The sequence below is a fragment of the Ambystoma mexicanum genome, chromosome 6q (genome assembly GCF_040938575.1).
Source record: "Ambystoma mexicanum isolate Mex_15411 chromosome 6q, UKY_AmexF1_1, whole genome shotgun sequence".
In the NCBI taxonomy this organism is placed as follows: Eukaryota; Metazoa; Chordata; class Amphibia; order Caudata; family Ambystomatidae; genus Ambystoma; species Ambystoma mexicanum.
Window position 1 is genome coordinate 230,998,156 of NC_090937.1, and position 20,652 is coordinate 231,018,807.

The 20,652-nt window shown below is 45.9% G+C and overlaps 1 protein-coding gene across 1 annotated transcript in view; it reads left to right on the forward strand.

Moving 5' to 3' along the window:
- NFKB1 (nuclear factor kappa B subunit 1) overlaps window positions 1-20,652 on the forward strand; it is an 887,546-nt gene that overhangs the window by 382,513 nt on the left and 484,381 nt on the right. Inside the window, exon 5 of the mRNA XM_069630690.1 lies at window positions 2,678-2,776. Coding sequence (XP_069486791.1) covers window positions 2,678-2,776 — 99 coding nt within the window. The remainder of the gene's footprint in view (window positions 1-2,677; window positions 2,777-20,652) is intronic.

Consider the following 20,652-nt stretch of genomic DNA (forward strand, 5'->3'; position numbering starts at 1 on the left):
CACATGCATTGGAATCCCAAGCACCCACTTGCGAGATTTTCACCAAATTAGTTTGATTGTGCTCCAAGGTAGGAGGCGCATGCACAGTCTTTGCTCGGAGGTTTGACACACTCACAGGATGGGATGGAATTTCGTTCTCCCATCCTAGTTGTGTTGCTCTGCCTTTTGAGGGCTACTACAACCCGGATGATTATAGAGGGGTGGAGTAGGGGCAGTATTGGCCTACTGGAATGCAACGGGAAGGCTTAAACCTCCTTCGTACTTGACTTTAGTATATGCAGTACATGCTAGCCAATGTTTCCACTGTTCTGCACCCCCCTTCCCCCTCGCACCAAGTCGGCGACTACGTGCAAATGCGGTCATATAACTGCTGGTGATGTCACTTCCTACATTTGGGCACCCCCCGGGAAATTCATAAATCGGCTCCCCTGCCCGATTTATTTATTTGTTCAATGTTTGTCGGGTCCGTGGACACGATTAATTTATTTATTTCTGCAATGTTGGGTCCGATCAATAAACCGGGCCGTGGCGGAGGACTTTTACTGCCTCAGGAGCCCCCTGGAATTGGATTATGCTTCTTTCATTACCAAGGAAGTAATGAATGTGTATTACAGAGATAAACTGGCATATGTATTGGGCACACTGCACATGCTCAGGCAGCATCAATCATGCTTTGTAGAGGACAATGCTGGCCTAAATTGGGAACAGCCAGCATAGACATGTTGCTACAGAGGCATATTTCGGGCACAACCAGCATGCCAATCTGTTACATCAGTCAAAGTGCTGTCTTACACTGTGGACACATTGATCATTAAAATGTGTTGTGTTCTACAATGTTCTTGTCTGCTGTGACATGGAATGTACATGTTACCCTTTAGAACTGATTGTAAATTTATGGCTTTTTGGTCACTTTTCCTGCTGTAAAATGCACAATTTCAGCCCCATATTTGGAAAAATACGCTTGGTCGCCCCCACTATTTCAGAGAAATATCAACACATACACACTGGAAGAAATCACAAGAAACTAACCTTTGATCACTGCCCCGACACCAAAAGCTATCTTTGGGACTGAATGGCTATGCCTGTGATGCTATTGTGTCAAAGGTCACACACCATCGCTTTTGAATATACTGCTTTGGGTGAGGGTGTTCACTTTTGGCTCGCCGGCCCACCGGGTGACAAAAAGTTAATGCTTCGCCCCCACATTCAAAAAGGTTGGACAAGCCTGATCTAGACAGACCACCCATCAGTACATATTTACATTTTTTCTAAATACGTTTCCACACTTATCAAACTTCCTTCCTTTCCTATCACACTCCTTTCTCGACCTATCCTTTCTCTCCCACCTCCTTTTATCCATTTTCATTTTCCTCCATTAGAGTAAGGTCAGGAGATCCCATTAGTGTGTATTGGGGGGGCGCAAAGCTCTGACAAGGATAGTCACTTTGAGACCTCGAATGTGATAAATAGCTGCATTATAAAAGTCCCATAATTAATGAGATATGTCTTAATTCGTGTAAGCGAATGAGATTTCATACACACAGTCAGGACATTTCAGAGCTGGTGAGCAGAACGACAGATATGATACTATAGGGTATTTATAACGCTCTTAATACCCAGAGGTTTCTAAGCGTGGACCCATGGATCGAACCTGTGGTGCTCCGTGTTGTCTTGCTTCCAAGGCGAGCACGTTGCCCCTGAGCTGTCCTCCGATATGTTACTGTGCAGTGGCTAAGAGAACCTGTTTACAGTGGGCTACATGGTAACCTGCACCTTTCTACAAGAGGCTGTCAGCTGGTCTGTGACTAAGGGATTCCTCTTTGTATATAAAACAGTCTACCTCTCCTCAGCTTCAAGAAGCCACAATTTGGAGGCTGTTTTGCACTTAAAAACACCATTAGCGCAATAACGTAACCTACAGTTTACACTTTAATGAAACAGCAAAACTGCATTCAAATGCACCGTATAAAAAAATCATTATGGTAAATGGGTTATAATCGAGGGTGATGAAGGTGTGAGTGATGAGAGCAAGTAGAGGGAGTCAAGGGACGTTGGACAAGCGTGAGATTTGGTGAATTGGCATCAATACATTCAAGGATTCCTTAAAGATGGGAATTAGATGAAGAACGATGCAGTAAGGTTTTGGAGAATCTAGTGGCACAAGTGTTGATGGGAATGAAAGCGTAAAAGGTGGAGAGAGTTTGCAAAGTGGTAAGATCATTTTAGAAGATGATGGTGCTGGAAATAGAAACTGTAATTCGAGATTGGGTGCACATGTCCTCTTCTCTCTATGCTTCATTTTACTACAAAAGAGAATGTGACTTCCTGGAGTTGGCCTCTAAATGCATGATATGCAGTGAAAATGGTAACAAACAGAAAAGAAGAGAGCAGCCATGTACATTTCATTCACAGAGCAGGAACACCAGGCACCCTTTATTGTACATGTGTTCACTAAATGATGTAAAGTATTCCCCACTCTGTACACAAACGACTCTGGAAACCATTTCAGTAAATCATTTTTGAAGGGCACGTGGACTACAGGGGTTGGGAATTACGACCACATTTCTCCGTCCATCTCTCGAACCACAGAACAATTAGGTACTGTTTTTCCCAGGTGCTCACTTCTGAATTGACAAAATTATGTTGTCATTTTCTAATTACTTCTTCGTTTTCACAGAGGGGGTTTCGGTTCCGGTATGTGTGCGAAGGGCCGTCACATGGTGGCCTTCCAGGAGCTTCCAGCGAGAGGAACAAAAAGTCCTTTCCTCAAATTAAGGTAATCTCTGCTGCTTTATTGAACTACTTGTGCATACAAGGACGCTATGTCTTCTCCTGATAACTCTCTTTATGTGAGGCTCCAGTGGCCAGGAGTCGTCGTTTAAGGCCAACATATACGCAGATAAGGCGTGCTTCTTCACCTGGACCTTTAAATGCCTCCTAGATTCTGATCTGCACTAATCTAACCCAATTAAGGTTGCTGCTCAAACATTTGCTAGAAAAATCGAAGAAATAGCAGTGATGTTGACTTTCTTTAGCAGTGTTGTTTTTCTAACTTTTCTCTTCCAACGCTGCAGGTGCATTGTATAGGTCATAAGGTATGGCAAGCAGTTTACACAAAAAACCTAGGGTTTGTGTAGCCACTGTTATCATTGCTGCACTTTTGTGTGGTATAGTATAAATATCCTCCAGCATAGACTTCTACAACCATCCACTACTAGACCATCAGTCTGCCTTCTCTTAGGGCTTGGGCTTTCTTATTGTGGTTATACAATAGTTTGACAGGCCCTTTATTTCCTCATTAATTCAGTTAATTCACATGTCGGCTGAATTTGTTACAAATTGAGAGATTGGAGGAAGTAGACCTAAGCAAAAGAAGAAGCACAATAATATAAATGAAGCAAAAATCCCTAGAGTCATCTAGGATATTTTTCTTATGAGCTGTTAATTGAACCAAAGTATGCCTGCCGCTCTCTCATGTCACGGTGAGGCAAACCCTGATTGGATGAATCCTGGGTTTTTCTGAGTATACATCCAATTAGGGCATGATTGATGCTGTTATCGGGCAAAACCTGATTGGATGGATCCTGGGTTGTTCTGAGTATACATCCAATTAGGGTATGATTAACTGCCACCCCGGAATCAGGCAAAATCTGTTTGGATGAATGCTGAAAAGGACGGAAACAGCTATCTAAGGAACTATATCCTTACACAAATACGGAAGCATCACAAAACTGTTATTTTTGCGACCAAGATGGAGTTTCCACTTGCCAGACAAAGCTAGAAATGGCCATGATTCTGAGTCTTCATTTCACTAGGGTGCTGTGATCAATGTGTGCATTTCCACCTATATTCTGGCCACAGTAATGCCATCTTGTCAGTGACAGTAGCATTTGCTCTAAACTCTGCAGTGGCTCATGCGTATCCTAGTTCTTTACAGAAACGTTGAAATAAATAGCTATTCCTATTTTAAGGGTGTCATTGCAAGTTTGATTTCGCTTTTCCTACACTGAACTACCAACCCAGATACATTTTTTGTTATTAGGTTGATTGGAAGCTTGTATTTATAATTATATTTTATATTAAAGGAAAAAACTTTAGTTGCAGGGACGTTAAGGTGAGACCTTCACGCAACAAAACCCCTGAAATTCAGCTAAAGCCACCTTAACTTTGCGCCCCTTGTTGCAGAGCGTATGACCACAATGATGACATCACAGATGACATCACTGAAGACATCAAATATTTTCTAGGCTCTGCATTGCCACCCACTTTAGTGGCACAGCAAAGTCAGCGTCATACTGACACTTGCACAAATGCATGTGCCTGCACGCCTGTCTGCTAAGATAGTGAGATGCACGTGGTGACATGGCGGCGACCGAACCACACACCGAAGCCACCCACCATGCTGCAAATGTGCTGCCAGTGAGCTAGGATGTCTAGAGCACTTCACGGGCATGAGCAGTTATTCATGAAACTGGTTATCTATCACAGCAGCACTGGTGTGGCTCACACTGTTGTTGTTTGATGTGTGACTAAGACTGACAGAAAAAAAAAGTTACCAAAACACAACATCATAATTCAACTGTTTGAGACAATAAGTACCGGTGCTCAGACAAAAGTGCCGGGGCTCAGCCCTGCAAATTAAGCACTGGCCAACCCCCACTGGAAAAAGGGAATATTGTCAAATAGTGAGCTGAACTAATTACATGCTTATGCTATGAACCCTAAGTGGTATGCTGTTTGACACTGTGCTTTGCAAGATTACATCAACTTCGTTTTTACTTTATTTTAAATGACACATTGCAGGTTTTCATAGTTAGACATGGTGAACGTATGTAGAATCCTCCCGTCTCTCGGTTCCCAGAGGGTTCTGGGTAAGCTGCCCAGGAGGAACCTGTTACACAGAACTTTCTTCTGATTGCACGCTGTTTCTAAGCCCCATCTATAGGTGTCATGCTCCTGCCGGGTGTACGTCACCCTCCTGAGGCACACCGTGGGTGCACGTGTCTTCGTCGCCAGTTGTTGGCCTTCGATAAACCTTATCTTACATTCACTATTGATCACTCGGGAGTTGGATCTTGCGCAACCTTCCACACCTGCCACGCATGACACTACCCTCATTAAACCTATGACAAACACTCGAGGAACCCATCTTGAAACCTCTAACACCTTTTACCATAAACACTCACAGAAGCACAGTTATGCAGTAGGACTCCAATCACTACCTATCGTAGGCAATGCAGACGGCAACGTCTAAGAGCTTGCACCCAGTACCATGCCAAGCATCATACATCTCTTGATGTTCTAACCACGACTCCTACCACCAAAGCACCGCCCAGCGAACGGCCGTCTATGCCCAAATCCAACACCTCATCTTCCTCTACACTCAAACGAGTAACCACAACACCAGAAGGAACCCACACTCCTAACCCACCCTCCACACTCAAATGCTCACTCATAAACGCTTGCTCCTTAGGAGCCCATGCTATTGAAATACACGACATCTTACTAGAATCAAAACTGGATATTCTAGCCATCACCAAATCATGGCTCCATCCTGCCTCAGGCCCCCTTCTTTCCATTGCCATCCCCCCGGACTACACCATCCTCAGAAAGATAGAACTCACTGACATGGAGGTGGAGTAGCCATTATTGCAAAAGCTAAACTTAATCTAAGATCTTGCTAAATTGAAAGTCTAAAAGGACATGAAATCATACTAGACAAACTACCCATAGATGGGAAAACAACTATCAATATAATAGTCATTTACAGAGCCCCCAACTCCAGCAATCAGACAGAGACTGACATCCCGCTACTATTGGCACCCCTCATTAAACCTAAAACCAAATGTATACTTTTGGGAGATTTTAATTTGGGATTTAACGACAGTCAGGATCCCAAAGCAGAAGCCTTACATTCAGCCATGAAGGATATGAGCTTCACCCAATTAGTGAACGCCCCCGACACATTCTAAAGGAAGAACCCTGGATTGGATCCTTTCACTCAATATGGACATTACTATTGTTGCCATTTCACCTCTAGACTGGTCAGACCATCACAATATCTTGTTCATCATCAACTCCACTGCTCCTATGGCTAAGGAGGGGACTGCTAACTCCTTTGAAACCAGAAACATCCGCAAACTCACTCCCGAAACGCTAGAACCACTGTTTCTCAAAGCATTAGAATCACTTTCACTCACCAATGACAACCCCAACTCGCTAGCAGATGCATATCATAATTGCCTCACATCTACTATCAATGTTGTAGCCCCACTCATCACTAAAACCAAGCGCTCAGAAAAACGTTCATGCTTCTGGTTCAACGAGGAACTAATCTCTCTCAGAAGAACCAAACGGGCCCTTGAACTTACCTTTAGAAAACTACCTCTACCAGAAAACGAATTAGCCTTCCAAGAAGCAAATAGAAATTACAAAAAAGGCATCGTCACACACAAAGCCAATGCCCTCAACACTCAGATTACCAATGCTGCATCCGATTCCAAAGAACTCTTCCCTATACTAAGAGAACTAGAAAATCCAACGCCCATCACCAGTTGCTCCAATACTAGTAAACAATGTTGCACCATGATCCAAGACGCACTTACCGCAAATATCAACCTCCTTCAAAACAAAATCAAAACCAAAAAACAAGCTCTAGCAGATAAATATGACAATGACACCCAACCGCCCAACCCCACCGGCAATTCCAAACCTATCTTCCAATTCACACCTGTTTCACAAGCATTAGTGATCAAAACCATCTCCAAAATTAAAGCATCCAACTGCAAGGGAGACACCGTCCAGGCAAAAGTAGTAAAATCCTGTGCCCACGCACAGACACCCATCATAACAAAATTTGTAAATGCCTCCTTTGCCAAAAACATAGTCCCAGCTAGCATCAAAGAAGCCTGGGTTACCCCTTTATTAAAAAAACCTTACCTTGACCCCACAGTGCTCACCAACTACAGACCTATAACAACGGTCCCATTCCTTTTAAAAATCTTGGACAAAATAGCATACAATCAGGTACAAACGCACTTGGAACAAAACCAGCTCCTTGGTACCAGACAATCTGGCTTCCGCCCCAACCACTGTACTAAAACAGCCCTTCTGGACCTCGAAATCCAAATGGGCTCCATCAGAGACTCAGGAAAGCTCTGCATCCTCCTTCTTTTAGACCTTTCCACAGCATTCGACCTTGTCGACCATGACAAACTCTGCTCCACATTAACAAAAGATTTTAATTTCTCTAAGAACGCCACTTCCTGGATCAAATCTTTCCCGGCTGAACGAACCTCTAGAGTATCCATACGTGAAGAAGCCGCAGACCCTATATCAGTCCCCATAGGTGTTCCACAAGGATCCTGCCTATCCCCCACCCTTTACAACGCATACACAAAGCTCCTTTTCTCAAACATTGCAGATGACACCCAGATCCTCATCACTCTTTCAGGAAACTACACACAAGACACTGCCACTATCAATAACATGTATTCCATAATCCAAAACTGGATGGCCCTAAATAGCCTATGTCTCAAAGACAGAGATCCTCGTCATAGGCCCACAAGCCAAAATCAACGCCCTCCAGCCTGACTATGCCACCATTAACATAGACGGAACTATCATCCCAGTCCTCAAACATGTAAAAACATTAGGAATGTACTTAGACTCCAATCTATCTTTGAACAAACACATTAGCTCTCTTTCCTCATCCACTTCATACACGTCTAAGCTGATGTCACTCAGCCGCCAATTCCTGACCCCTGCTAACTGCATCACTTTAGCCAGGGCCATGATACTATCCAGACTCGACTACTGCGATATTCTATTTCTAGGCACCACAGCCACTAACATTAAGATACTGCAATTAATCCAAAATAAAACCCTCAGGGCTTCTCTGGGAATAAGAAAATCTGAACACATTTCTAACTCTAGAAGAGAACACCATTGGCTATCCATCAAAGACAGAATTCTATTCAAAACATTATGCATCACATTCAAATGTCTACATGATAATGCACCTATTTACCTTAACTACGTAATAACCAAAAAGCCGATTACCAGAACTTTAAGATCCAACAACTTCTCACTACTCTCAGTCCCCCACGTCAAAAAGATCAGAGCAGGAGGCGCTAGCTTTCAGTATCTAGCCCCCAAACACTGGAATGCACTGCCACTCCATATTAAAAATGAGACAACCCTCACTGGTTTCAAAAAATGTGTAAAAACATGGGTCTTTAATCAGGAGTATCTCGCTGATTGAAAATACTCTGTCCCCTGTATTTCTCTAATGTCCTGTATATATATATATACACTGTAATGTTTCTTGCTTACTTCGTGCCAATTGTTATTGTTAAATGTTATGCCTTATAATCTACTAATTTTCAAGTTGTCTGTAACTTTGCCGTGATACCTATGGGTCTGGGTGGGTAACAAATGTAATAAAATCAAATAAATAAAAATAAAACCTTGGCTTTATTGCTCTCCATACAATCTGCCCTTTCCCCTCCCTCGCCCCTCCCCTTCCTCCTGCCTCCTGCTCCCTCCCATTGTCCTGTGTCCTCTCCTCTTAAAGGGGCTCTGCCTATTTTCCTTGGCGACATGCATGTTTCTATTCCTTTATTATGACTATGTTTGAATGCGCGTATTTTCTGTGAATTGGGCATTTTAATTTGTAATACATCCTGTTTGATTACAGAATGCGCATGTTCGTTTCTCATGAAGAGACATGACTGCTTAACATGTAACAAGCAGCCACAAACAATTAGAGAAGCCGTTGTGTAGAATTCAATCAAAGGATATGATAACATTTGAAATGTGTATTCCAATGTGAAAAATAAATTGTGACTATGATAAAAAAAAAGCTTTTGTTATGCAGAAGCACTAGGTCTGTCTGCATGATGACTGGTGCAGCATTCATTGGTGATGTTGCAATAAGCACTGCTTGTCAGAATCATGTTTCCTGCCAAGTATAGCTGGACATGTTATGAAAGAATAATACATGTAAAGGGGCTTAGTGACTCCAGAAGTTGATGCAATTGGAATCATGGCTGAGGTAATCCCATCACTGGGGCAATAACGGCTGCCACCATGGACCGACCCATACAGTAACGGCCTCTTCGCCCAAATTGATTGGCCCGAGTGACGTGAGGGCCTTCAGCGCAGACAAGGCCCATTAACCACATAAGCGCCCAGCAAAAGGCAGATGCCTGGTGTTGGGGGAAGACACGGGGTATCTGGGAAAGGGAGGGGTACAGAGAGGAGAGGAAGACTGTGTGGGGCTCTGGCAGCAAGAGCATACAGAACGCAGAGACACAGCAGGTAGGGTGACTTCCGGGATAATGGTCAGCTTAAAAGGGATGCCTGATACGGGAAACCCATGCTGGACGCTTAGTGCGTGAAAGAGCCATACCTTGGCAGAGGTGCACCAGAAGTAGGGGATACGGAAAGGATGCATGGTCTTGTGAGGCGATCCACTGGCAAGAGACAGCCACTGATTGAATAGACTCAGTGGGAGGGAGAGGGCTGCTGTGAGTCACGGGGGAACTTCCTGGTGACTACAGCTGGAAAACGAGAAACGAGGGCCATTATCAGCAGATTCAGCCCAAGTTCGCTCAGTAGCTGTAACGCATTCTCAGATTGCAAAGGCCCCTTTTCAGCCGAGTGTTTCCTGGCTACGCGATGCTGTTCACCGTGTCTAGCCCAGTTTGCAAAATGACAACAGAGCACTCATTTGTGAGTTTCCACAATGCCCCAGCTGGCCCATATTGCCTGCTTTCACAATGCCCCAGCTAGCTCTCATTTTCAGCTTCTACAATTCCTCTTTTAGAATATATTGGTATATTTCCCTATGCTATAGCTTTTCATACATGACCTTATTCCGTAGCGTTTGCACACATTTCTGCAATACCCCACTTAGTGCACATGGCCACTTTAATCATACATTGCCAGAATCCATAATGCACCAGTTAGTTGACATTAAATGTCCAATAATCCAAAATATCCTGGTTAGGATAAAACATCACAGTCAATAATGCCACTGTTAGTATATATTGCCAGACTATATACTGAACCCAGTTATGACACATTTCCTCTAAACACGGATCCTGCCCGTAAATAGATTTCAACTCAAAGTAAGCAGTCATCCTGGGATTACTGGAGGCCTTGTTTCACACATCCACTTTTATTTTTTTTAATGGTTATTTATTGATTTGTATTTCAGGCAAGTCTGTAATTTTATCAAAAGATGTCTTGAGTTTTCTTTTGAAAAGTCTTTCTTTCCGGTTTCTTCTAAAAAGGCTTTCCACAGATCAAACTAGGTGAGTGATGCGGGGTACGTCGGCCACAAAAGAGGTCGTCGCGCGTTTTGTCCACTAGGCTCGCTGCATGAAAGCGGCCTCAGGAAGGGGTGGTCTCGTTGATCTGTGTGAAAGCCAGTTCGACTAGGATCGCCATGGCCACCGTACACCGTGTGGATTCTCCGGAGATTAGTCTGTTCCACATATCGTCTTCCTGGGCCATCAAGGGGTTCGTAATCAGCGGTGACAGGTAAGTGGTTCTGTTTTGTTTGGTGCATGGACAAGTTAGCACCAGGTGCCTGAGCGTTTCCACGCTCTCCGTGTGTTTACATAGCCGGCAAATTTGATTTTCCACCATGCCTCGAATGGTGAGTATTTCTTTTGTCTGCAGTATGTTCAGTCTCGCTTTCATGAACAGCAGTCTTTTTTTCTTTTCTGGAAATTTGCTGACATACTTGATTGGCACTTTTGGTTTGTTAAACGTGGGCAGAAGATATCGTAATAGTTTGTTTTCAGCTGCTGCATGTAATGTCCTAATCCAGTCCCTTTCTTCGAGTTTACGTTTGATTTTATCTGGATTTTCTTTTAGGTCTGTTTCCGTACATGATATGTCAGATAAACTTTCTTCTCTGATTTTAGCCCATTTCTTGAATGCGACGCAATTACCGTTCTCCAGTTCTTCTTTGATCAAAGCGTAGATTGGCAGGGAGTCTGCTAGGATGATTTTTCTGAATAGTCTCATTGCACTGAAATCGGCTATCGATGCCAATGATAGCAGTCCCAGTTCTCTTCGGATAGCCACGATTGCCGTTGATTTAAAGCACGCTTAATACCCAGAGGATTCTAAGCATGGACCCGGGCATCAAACCTGTGTTGCTCCTGCATCGTCTTGCTTCCAAAGTGAGTGCGTTGGCCCTGAGCTATCCTCCCAAGTTATTTCAACTTCCAAACGTTTGCCTAGATTTGCGAAATCAGCCAAGATCTACTCGGCCCAGTGAATCTCACACCTGGTCATTTAAGTGCAATTGAAAAAGCCAGCGTGTGTATGGGGTTCCAGGCCAGCCCCTCTCTCCCCTGTCATCATCCCCACATTCTTCTCTTGCTTGTAGGCCTGCCCAGTGTTTTGGGCCAGATTTATGCCAGTGGTAGAATAGGATATGGGTTGTTTGACCTAAAAAACCTGACCTATTGCCCATTTGAACTAACTTTTTTGACCTCATTCTTTTTGACCTACTGCAGAGGGAGACGCCCTCCAACCCTCCCTAAAGCAGGTGGAGAACCCCCGCCCCTGACTCCCCCCCACCTCTACCTATTCCCTTACCCCCACAACGATTTTTTTATTAAAGTGTACGATTTGACCTAATGAAAAAGGTCAAAAAGATGCGGTCAAATGAGAGTAGGTCAAATTGGCAGGAGGTCAAATTGGACAATACCGTATAATAGGCTGTGAAGCAGCGCGATTACCAGTATGCTTAACCCTCAGTACCTCGTGAACTAAAACAGGTAAGGTGCTTGATGGAGTGCCGAGGAAGGATTTCCAAAAATACCTCTACGTTGCCCCATAGCTCAGTATCACAAATAGAAGCAAAGGCCGCTTTATTCCAACAAACACTTCAGGGGTTTATTAACCGAGTGGTTGCCAAGTTTGCAATTGAAGCTCATAATGCCTGTCTTCCACTGATGCCTATGTAACACTATACATTGAATAGAATTTCAGTAAGCGAGAGCATGTACATATATCAAAACAATGGGTGCAAAATATACATACCAGAAAAAACATTCCGAAGCTCTTATCTGGGGGAATGTAAACCTCTTCTCTTCGGGCAGCCACTAGACGTCTTGCTGTTGCCCTCATGGCCCAAAGGAATGGCAGCCTTCTCAGGGCACTGCAACAAGAAGCGTGTCAGTGTTTCATCGCGGCCACAGGAGCACTGTGTACACACTGCCAGTACGTTTTGGAATTGTGACAGCTTTTGATTTCATAGGACATCTGTTCCATCCATGCCAGTCTCCTCTCTTGTGAGCTGCCCACAGCTACATGATATGGCAGCAGAAGCTGGGACGTTGTGAAGGCGCCCCTCCACTCCATATTTTTTGTTTTGTTTTGTTTCTCTCTTTGTGCAGGCTGGAATTTACTTTACGAAACACAGGGCGATTGTTTCCACCTCTAGGAGTTTCATTGGTTTACAAAGCTCACCGAAGGAGACCTGTATTACGCCAATTGTCAAAAAGGCCTCCCTTAACCCTTCTGATTAACCAATTATTGTCCAATCAATAACGTCAGCTTTCTGTTAAAAATCTTCGACAAAGCCTCTTATGTGCATCTACAGTACTTTGGCACCACTTACAATCTGTTAGGGGTCTCTCAGTCGGGCTTTCGCCCTGTGCAGAAACACCTACATGTTGGACGTTCAGTCAAGAATACTTAGTGCTTTCAGTGGGATTGGAAATCGAGAGGGGGCTCTCTTTAGGGGGTGTGGCCTAAGGACACGTTCCCAAGGAGACCCCCCCCCCTTGATTAAGGGTGGGGGCAGCTGAGGGGGCGGCTGATAAAAGAGGTGGAGCTGGGGCATGTTGGCATTATTACCTTTGATGCTCCCAGCCCATCCTTTTAAACAAAAGAAGGGGCTGGGCGCACCAAAAGGTGTGACACTAGGGTTCCCCAGTTCGCACGCAGCAGGCAGTCCTTTCATTCAAGGAGCACTCTTTAACCACCGACTCCTTGTATGAATTAAAGGTGTGCCTGCTTCTGGGGTCTCTGTACTCGAAACAGGACGAGCGCTGGAGGACCCAGTCTCCCCTTTTGTTTCCGAGTAACTAGTCATCACCCAGATCATGCTGGGTGATGACTAGTTACTCGGAAACAAAAGGAGAGCTGGGCAGTCCAGCCCTCCTATTGTTCCAAGTACATAGACATCAGGCAGCCCGCACTGCACGCTTACACCTGCTCCTTGCAGGTGTCAGTACTTCTGTTTAGAAAATAGAAAAGGCATGCCTTTTCTTTTTTCCTTACCCAAAGTGCTGAGACCTGGAGGCAGCTCGTGTAACTGTGCAGCCTCTACACGGGCTGCCTGAGGTGTCGACTGGCTGAGGCTAGTCAGGGGTGAGCCATGGGCGGGACCCGGCTCCGGAGCCCTTTCTGAAGACTGCCAAGACAAGGCCCTGGCTGGCACTGGCCCACTTAAAGCCCTGAGTTTACTTTACATACTAGACAAAGGCAGGCTGCTAATGATTTTAGATCTTTCGGCTGCTTTCGATGTGTCGGACTGTGACCTACTGATGTTGCTTCAGACCTTAACCTCTGACAGCTAGATTTTAGCTGGTATAATACCTCGGTAGTGCAGGGCCAGTTTTCATCGAAGGCTTATTCTATCAGGCAAGGAGTTCCTCAGGGTGCATGTTTGTCCCCATTGCTAGTCAACCTTTACATCAGACCACTCAATGATCTGTTGCATAATAAAGAAACTCCTTCTCAAAATGATGCCAATAATACCCAGTTGCTGTTCATGCTATCTGGTGACATGGTTTCAGATACTAGCCAGGTTAACAACATCTTTAACGCATTCAGCAGTTGGATGAGAGATAACTGGCTTTTCTTAAATAAACAGAAAACCGAGTTACTACTACTGACCGCTCAAAACACGATCAAGAAACTGTGAAGTGCCTATGATTCCATGTCACTGGGCACCTATTCTATCCCAATAATGAGGAAGGCTAAGTCGCTAGGCATCTACCTAAACTCCAATATGAACATGAATGCTCATGTCTCTGCTGCAGTTAGTGCATGCCATTACTACCTCTGGTGCTGTCCTGCCACCCTCCCCTGTGCTGTCCCTCCTCCCCCCTGCGCTGTCCCCCTAGCTCTGTCCCTCCCCTTGCACTTTCCCACCTCCCGTTGTGCTGCCCTCCTCCCCTCTTGCTCTGCCCCCCCTGCTTGCACTGTCATCCCTTCCCACCTTGTGCTGTCCCTCCTTCCTCCCTTGTGCTGTCCCTCCACCCTCCCTTACACTGTCCCTACTAACCCCCTTGCACTGGCCTGGCCCTCCCCCCCATTGGGCTGGCTCTCCTCCCCTCTTGCGCTGTCCTTCCTTTACTCCTTGCTCTGTCCCTCAGTCCTCCTTGCGCTGTCGCACCTTCCCGCTTCCGCTGTTGTGCCTTCCTGCTTGTACTGTGGCTTCTCCCACTTGTACAGCGGTTCATCCCCCTTGTGCTGCCCCACATCCACTGTCTGCTGTCCCTCATCCCCCTTGTGCTGTCCCTCCTCCCTCCCTTGCACTGCCCCAACTGCCCATCCCTTGCGCTTTTGCTCCTACCACTTTGTGCTATGTGACGAATCAACTTCCGGGGCACCAGTGGTCCAGGGATGAATATCGGTTTCTAAACCATCAATCAGCCTCACACCTCTAGTACGCCAGAAGGTATCCGAACCGACTGGAAACACAAGCAAATTATAAAGCTACTTGTCCAATTTTGGTAGCATGGAAGCAATGCAGGCTTATCTCCGAAAAAGGCAGTGGATAGTTGGCTAGTGGCAACCCAACTGAGAGAAAAGCGACTGTCCAGTCAAGGTTGTATACACATATCTACTAAACTATTATCACAACAGACAGTTCTAGCACACTATGAAACAGAACCTAAAAGAATGCAGAGGACAGACAGTTTAGTTTCAAAGAAGGAAAACGGACAGTTCAAGGATACTTGGTTTCAGCACAAAGGGAGCAATGGGTCGTAAAATGTCACTAGGGGCCTTCGAAGAAGGACCAGGGGGACAGAATCACAATGTACCTTGTGCTTGTAGGTGTTCTTGGTGCTCGACTGGGTCGAGTCAGTTTAAGGGCACTTTGCAGCTTCTGCGACAGAGTTCAAGATGGGAGACAGATGCAGTTATCAGGCGGCAACCAGTTCGGTGAGTGAGGTTGGACTGAGGGCTGCAAGCTGGCATACACAGTGGCTCGGGGTCAGGAATCATTGTCTCTGTGCTGATTGGCGTTCCTGAAGCACCAGCCGAGGAGTCTCGGATGGCATTAACACCAGCGATGTAACAACAGTCAGTGGTGAAGTCGGTTGCAGCTCGAGGTGTTTGACTGGTTCGATAATGTCCTTTAATGTGGATGTCTGTAGATGCTCTCAAGGCACTTATCCCAGCTTCTTCAATGGTCTTATGCCACCCTTTAAGGCAGACGGCCCAAAGCTGAGGAGTGCATTGCAGGCAGCTGCTTTGTCCTTCATTTCGGGTTCAGAGCCCTTCTGGCACTTCTCACCTAGGAAGCTTGCTGCAGCGCCTGGCAGGACATGCTGTGTGCTGGCTGGGTACCGGTTCTGGAGCGGCTGGCGGGTCCTCTGGATTTGGTATCTCCCTCTGTTCCCTGGGAGATGTTTAGGGGAGGGATCTTGCTTCCCTCTTTGGAGGTCCTGGTCTTCCTCCACTGGTAGAAGATGTAAGACTGTACCTTCAGCCAGGGTCCAATGATTAAGTTCTTCTTGTTACTCCTTGCAAAGTCTTCTGATGATCTGCCAAAAGTTCGGCTTGGCCCTCTTTTAAAGCCAAATGTACCACAGGTATTGGTGTAGGCTAAGCCTACCTTAATGAACCAGTCCTGGGACCCCACCAACAATCTCCTGTATGCGTGAGGTCATAACCAGAGTGCTTTGCAACAGAAACGGTAAAGGGGTGAAAACATGTAATACTAAGTCCCACCCATCTTCCTGTCTGTTGTGCATCAAAGGGTCCCTCGGGTTAATGGAGCCGTCTGTGGTTCCTGATTAAAGCGACAGGTCTCCTTTGAAGCTGCGGCGATACCAGACTTTCCGGCTCTGTCAAACCACATATTTGTATTTTCCAAATAAGGTCCCCCTGCAGTGATGATTACTGTAAACACACAGTCCCAGACATGACATTTCACTGTGATTCAATACTGAGGGTGGGAGTTGGCTTCAGGTTGACACAGTGCATCTGAAAGGGTGTTTGGGTTTCCTTTCTCCTTTCTTATCCTCTGCAGCCAGGCCCCATGTGGGCCTGCTTGAATTACTCTGATTAATATGCGACTTGCTGCCACCAGCTACAGGGCTCAACAAAAGGCGGATCCATGGAGCCTTTGTTAGTTAATTAGGCTGGCCATGGCAGGGGGAAGGCTTGTCCTGAAAGGCACTGGGTTTGAGAGGCTCCATAATCCATACCCACTAGCCTGTTTGTGGATGGACAGATGTAGAGAACCGGTAGGTGACTGCACACTCTTCCAACATAGCCTTCACATATTCTGATATGAAGTTTGATCCCCTGTCATAAATTACTTCCTTGGGGAATCCAACATGGGAGAATATATCACTCAGAGCCTTTTCAATCACGGGGGCTTTAATGCTCCTCAGAAGGACCGCCTCAGGGTACCTTGTGCCATGGTCGAACACCATCATGATGTACCTGTTCCCTGAGCTGGTTTGAGGATCCAAAGGACCCACAATGTCCATGCCTATTCTCTCGAAAGGCCGCCCAACCACAGGTAATGGAATTGAGGGAGCCTTTGTGGCACCACTTGACTTGCCAGAAGCTTGACAAGAAGGGCAGGATCAGACAAATTCCTTAACCTTTATGGCGAACTGCAGGCAGTAAAAATGCACAGACGAAGGTGCTGGTGTGCACAAGCTAAAATAGCTCCTCTGCTTTAGAGCTCCTGCGACCCAGAGTTTGTGACATCTATTATTTGATCCTGATCGCCACACTTATTATGGCTGCACAAACACTTTGGGACCTGTAAAATGGGGAGCAGTCTGCTCTACACATAATTGCTGAAAGCAGCCTTCATGGCCTGTTCTGTGCATCTGAAGATTTTTTGCGGTGCTGCAGTGAAAATGGCAGTCGTCATATGACCGCTGCTGTGAGGTGATCTCTGAGTGCCTTCGCGTTGACCGACTGAGGCGGAAGGGGAACTGGTGATCTCCCGCGCCCCCCTATACTTCAACAGAGGCGGCTTGTTAGCTTGTCGCACCCCCGTTGGATCGGCCTCGAAGGGGTTCTGCCGAGCAGCAAAAAGAGGAGAAAATAACTGTGCAGCGGACCGGGCTGCTTATACTCTGCTGTGCTCGCTGGGAGCGGGCGGGCAACAAGTCACGACTGGAAAAGATGGACCTTACGACTTACGGATGCAGGAAATATGATAGGAGTAGTGGAGGATGATGTCTCCTTGCTGAAAGCCGATGTAGCTGTCTTGACTAAACAAGTCCAAACTCTTAACAGAAAGAACGACAGCTTGAGTCAATATCGCGCCGTAATAATATTCAGATAATTGGTGTCCCTGAAAACAACCAAGATGTCTCTATGGAGGATTTCCATGATCACACCATCCCCTCCCTGCTTGTCAAAGTCAAGCTGTCACCACAGTTTGCAATTGAGCACGCCCACCAATCCCTGTCTCCCAAGCCAAAGCCTGAAGCACCACCTCACCTGATAATTTCCGGATTATTAAACTACTGTGACAGGGGCGCTATCCTGCGTGCTGCCCACCAGAAGGGAGAGCTCTTCTTAAGCTCCAGTAGAGTACATATCTACCCAGACTTTTCCATAGCTGTGCAGCAGGATATGAGAACATTCCTGGCAATGAATGATAAAAAGGCTCAGGGAGCTGGGAATGAAGTACGGAATGTTATACCCTGCTAAACTACACATTGAATGTAGTGGACAAACATATTTCTTTATGATTCCTGAAGAGGCCATGAAATTCCTGGACAATTGCTCTGCCGCACCATGAGGCTTTTCTAATTGCCTCTTATCTTTACCATGTCTTTTTTTAGGCTACCAGCATTACAGGGCTCTGTGATTTGGGGATATTCTGGTTCTGGATGCCCCTACTGGATAGATGTTACCGCATTATATGTTAAATGTTAAAGGTATTTGTACCGCGCACCGTCACCAACGGAATTGGTCCCCAGGCGCTCAGGCGGATCTGTAAACGATAAAGGTGGGATGGGTTAGTAAGGTGAAGAAGAGAGTAGGATAGTGAGAGGAGTGGTGTTCTGTTGGCAGCTTCAACTCAGTATACACCGGGTGCTGAGCTTTGGTGCAGGTATCGGATCGGAGTCAGTCCTCGTGTGCTGTTGTTCCGGTTTATGTGTTGTTGCAGTGTTGTGAAGTGTGTGTGGCTTGTTGTGCGAGAGATGGTTGTGTGAGCTTTTTGTGTGAGATAAGTATGCAGAGTTTGAGCTTATATTGGTTAGTGGGTTACCTGACCTTTACCATGCCAACATTCACAGTTCCATCCGAGTGCGGCACCCACTGGCCCCCACACTCCCATCTAGACGCGGCGTAGGCCAATTTCCAGGACCCCATCCAGGTGTGGTCATGCCAACATTCACACTATTATCTAGATGTGGCGCAGGCTAGTGTTTAGAGACTCGTCCAGGTGTGGGCATGCCAACATTCACAACTCCATCTGAGCGCCACGCAGGCTGGTGTTCACAACTCTAGGTGTGGCACATGTTAGCATTCACGTTTTTCTAGGCGCGGGCATGTTATCCTTCAATCGATCCTATCCAGATGCGACGCGGGCCAGTGTCTATCTAGATGCGTCTGCCGGTCTGGATATTTTCATCCAGTACGGGGGAGTGGGAGAGTCACTTGAGGCTTTCGTCTGGGTCTAGGTATGTGGTCAGTCTCTGCAGCCTTCCTTTGTGTAGTGGGGGTATCACACCACATTCTTTTTCCTTTATTTGATACAGGAGAAATATTTCTGTGTAATACTGTATTCCTCAATGGCTGTTGCAGGGCCCGGGCCGACAACCGTGCACTGGCCTCCCCATGCAATCTTGCAGGGTTTGGTTGGGTGGTTATTCTGGGAGACCTATTTTTACATATTGAGGGAAGAAGTGGGTGGTGGGTGGGGGAGTTATACTGGGGATTCAAATTGCACTTGGTAATGACAAAGGAGCATTATTGATTTGCAGACAATGTAGGGGGGGCGGTTTATAGATTGGTGAGAATGCTTCCATTATTCTGTGACGACGGGTGAACTCACGGTTAATGAGCTGGAATGTTTGGGCTTGGAAACCCGGTTAAACGGCAGAAGCTTATGCTTTACGTGGAAAGCCAAACTCTTGTTTTTACAAGAGAACCATGCCCTATCTCCTGGGTGTGAATGGTTTGTCAGAAATTGAGGCAAAAATAGGATTTACACCACATACTCGACGCAGTCCAAGGGGTGATGATCTTGCTTCACAATGGGCTGCCTTTCAGGCCCAAAAACGTTTGTTCAGATCCTCTGGGGCAGTATGTTCTACTCTATCAGTTGTTGGCAGTGAGGCAGGTGAGATTTCTGAATGTGTATGGTCCTAATGCGAATGATTCTACGTTTTTTACTGGTATCGCAGATATGCTTGTCCTATATCCTTTGGTACCCATATTATGGAGAGGGGACTTTAATACCATTTTAGATGTGAATCTGGATAGGTCTGGCCGGACCTATAGGGCGCTTACCAAGGCCGCACAAACGATGTGGGATATAATGGCTGATTTGTGTATGGGGGATGTGTGGAGGGCTCCTTATCTAGGGAACAGCACTTACTCATTCTACTCGGTGCATGATTCATTATCCCGTATCTATCTCTGGCTTATCTCTGATGTCCTTCTTGGTGGGGTTACCAGGGCGAGTTTACTTAGTTTTCCAGAACATACTCTGACCATTCTCCTCTTTTGATCACTCTTCACCTTGATAAGCTCTTAAAATTCCATTAATTGGTGATTTAAGTCTCAGATGTCGCTTTTGAAGCCAACCTCAATGAGCATGTAAAACTCTACTTTGAGAAAAATGTAGGGTTGGTCTCCTCGGCAGGTACCCTGTGGGAGGTCTTCAAAGCTTATATTTGGGGTATCGCGATGTCCACAGAATTTGGGGTCCTCAAAACCATCAGGCCTGACATTAGGGATAGCAATGAAAACCTCTGCCGTGTGGAGCAAGTCGACTCACCCCCCGCCACTGAGCTCTAGCAGGTTAAGGAAACATTAGATCATTTCAGAGACAATGCGATGAGGGAGCTGAGGTTTTTGAACACGCCAGCGGCGGTGAGGAGTTACAGTGAGGGGTGAGTGCCCAGGCAGGCTGCTAGCTTGTGCGGTTCACCAGGGGAGTGGCAGTTGCTGCATCCCGCTCATTAGGAATGAATCTGGCACCTTAGTGCATACATTGGCCATAGTATATAAGGTGTTTGAAACCTTCTATTCTGAGTTATACACAAACTAAGACACTTGTTCTGATGCCATCATTGACACATTTATCGTCAGAGGCCAGTGCTCAGCTGGATCTCCCCATTTCCCTGGAGGAAATTGTCAGGGCAATTTATGTTCTACCTACTGGGAAAGTCCCAGGCC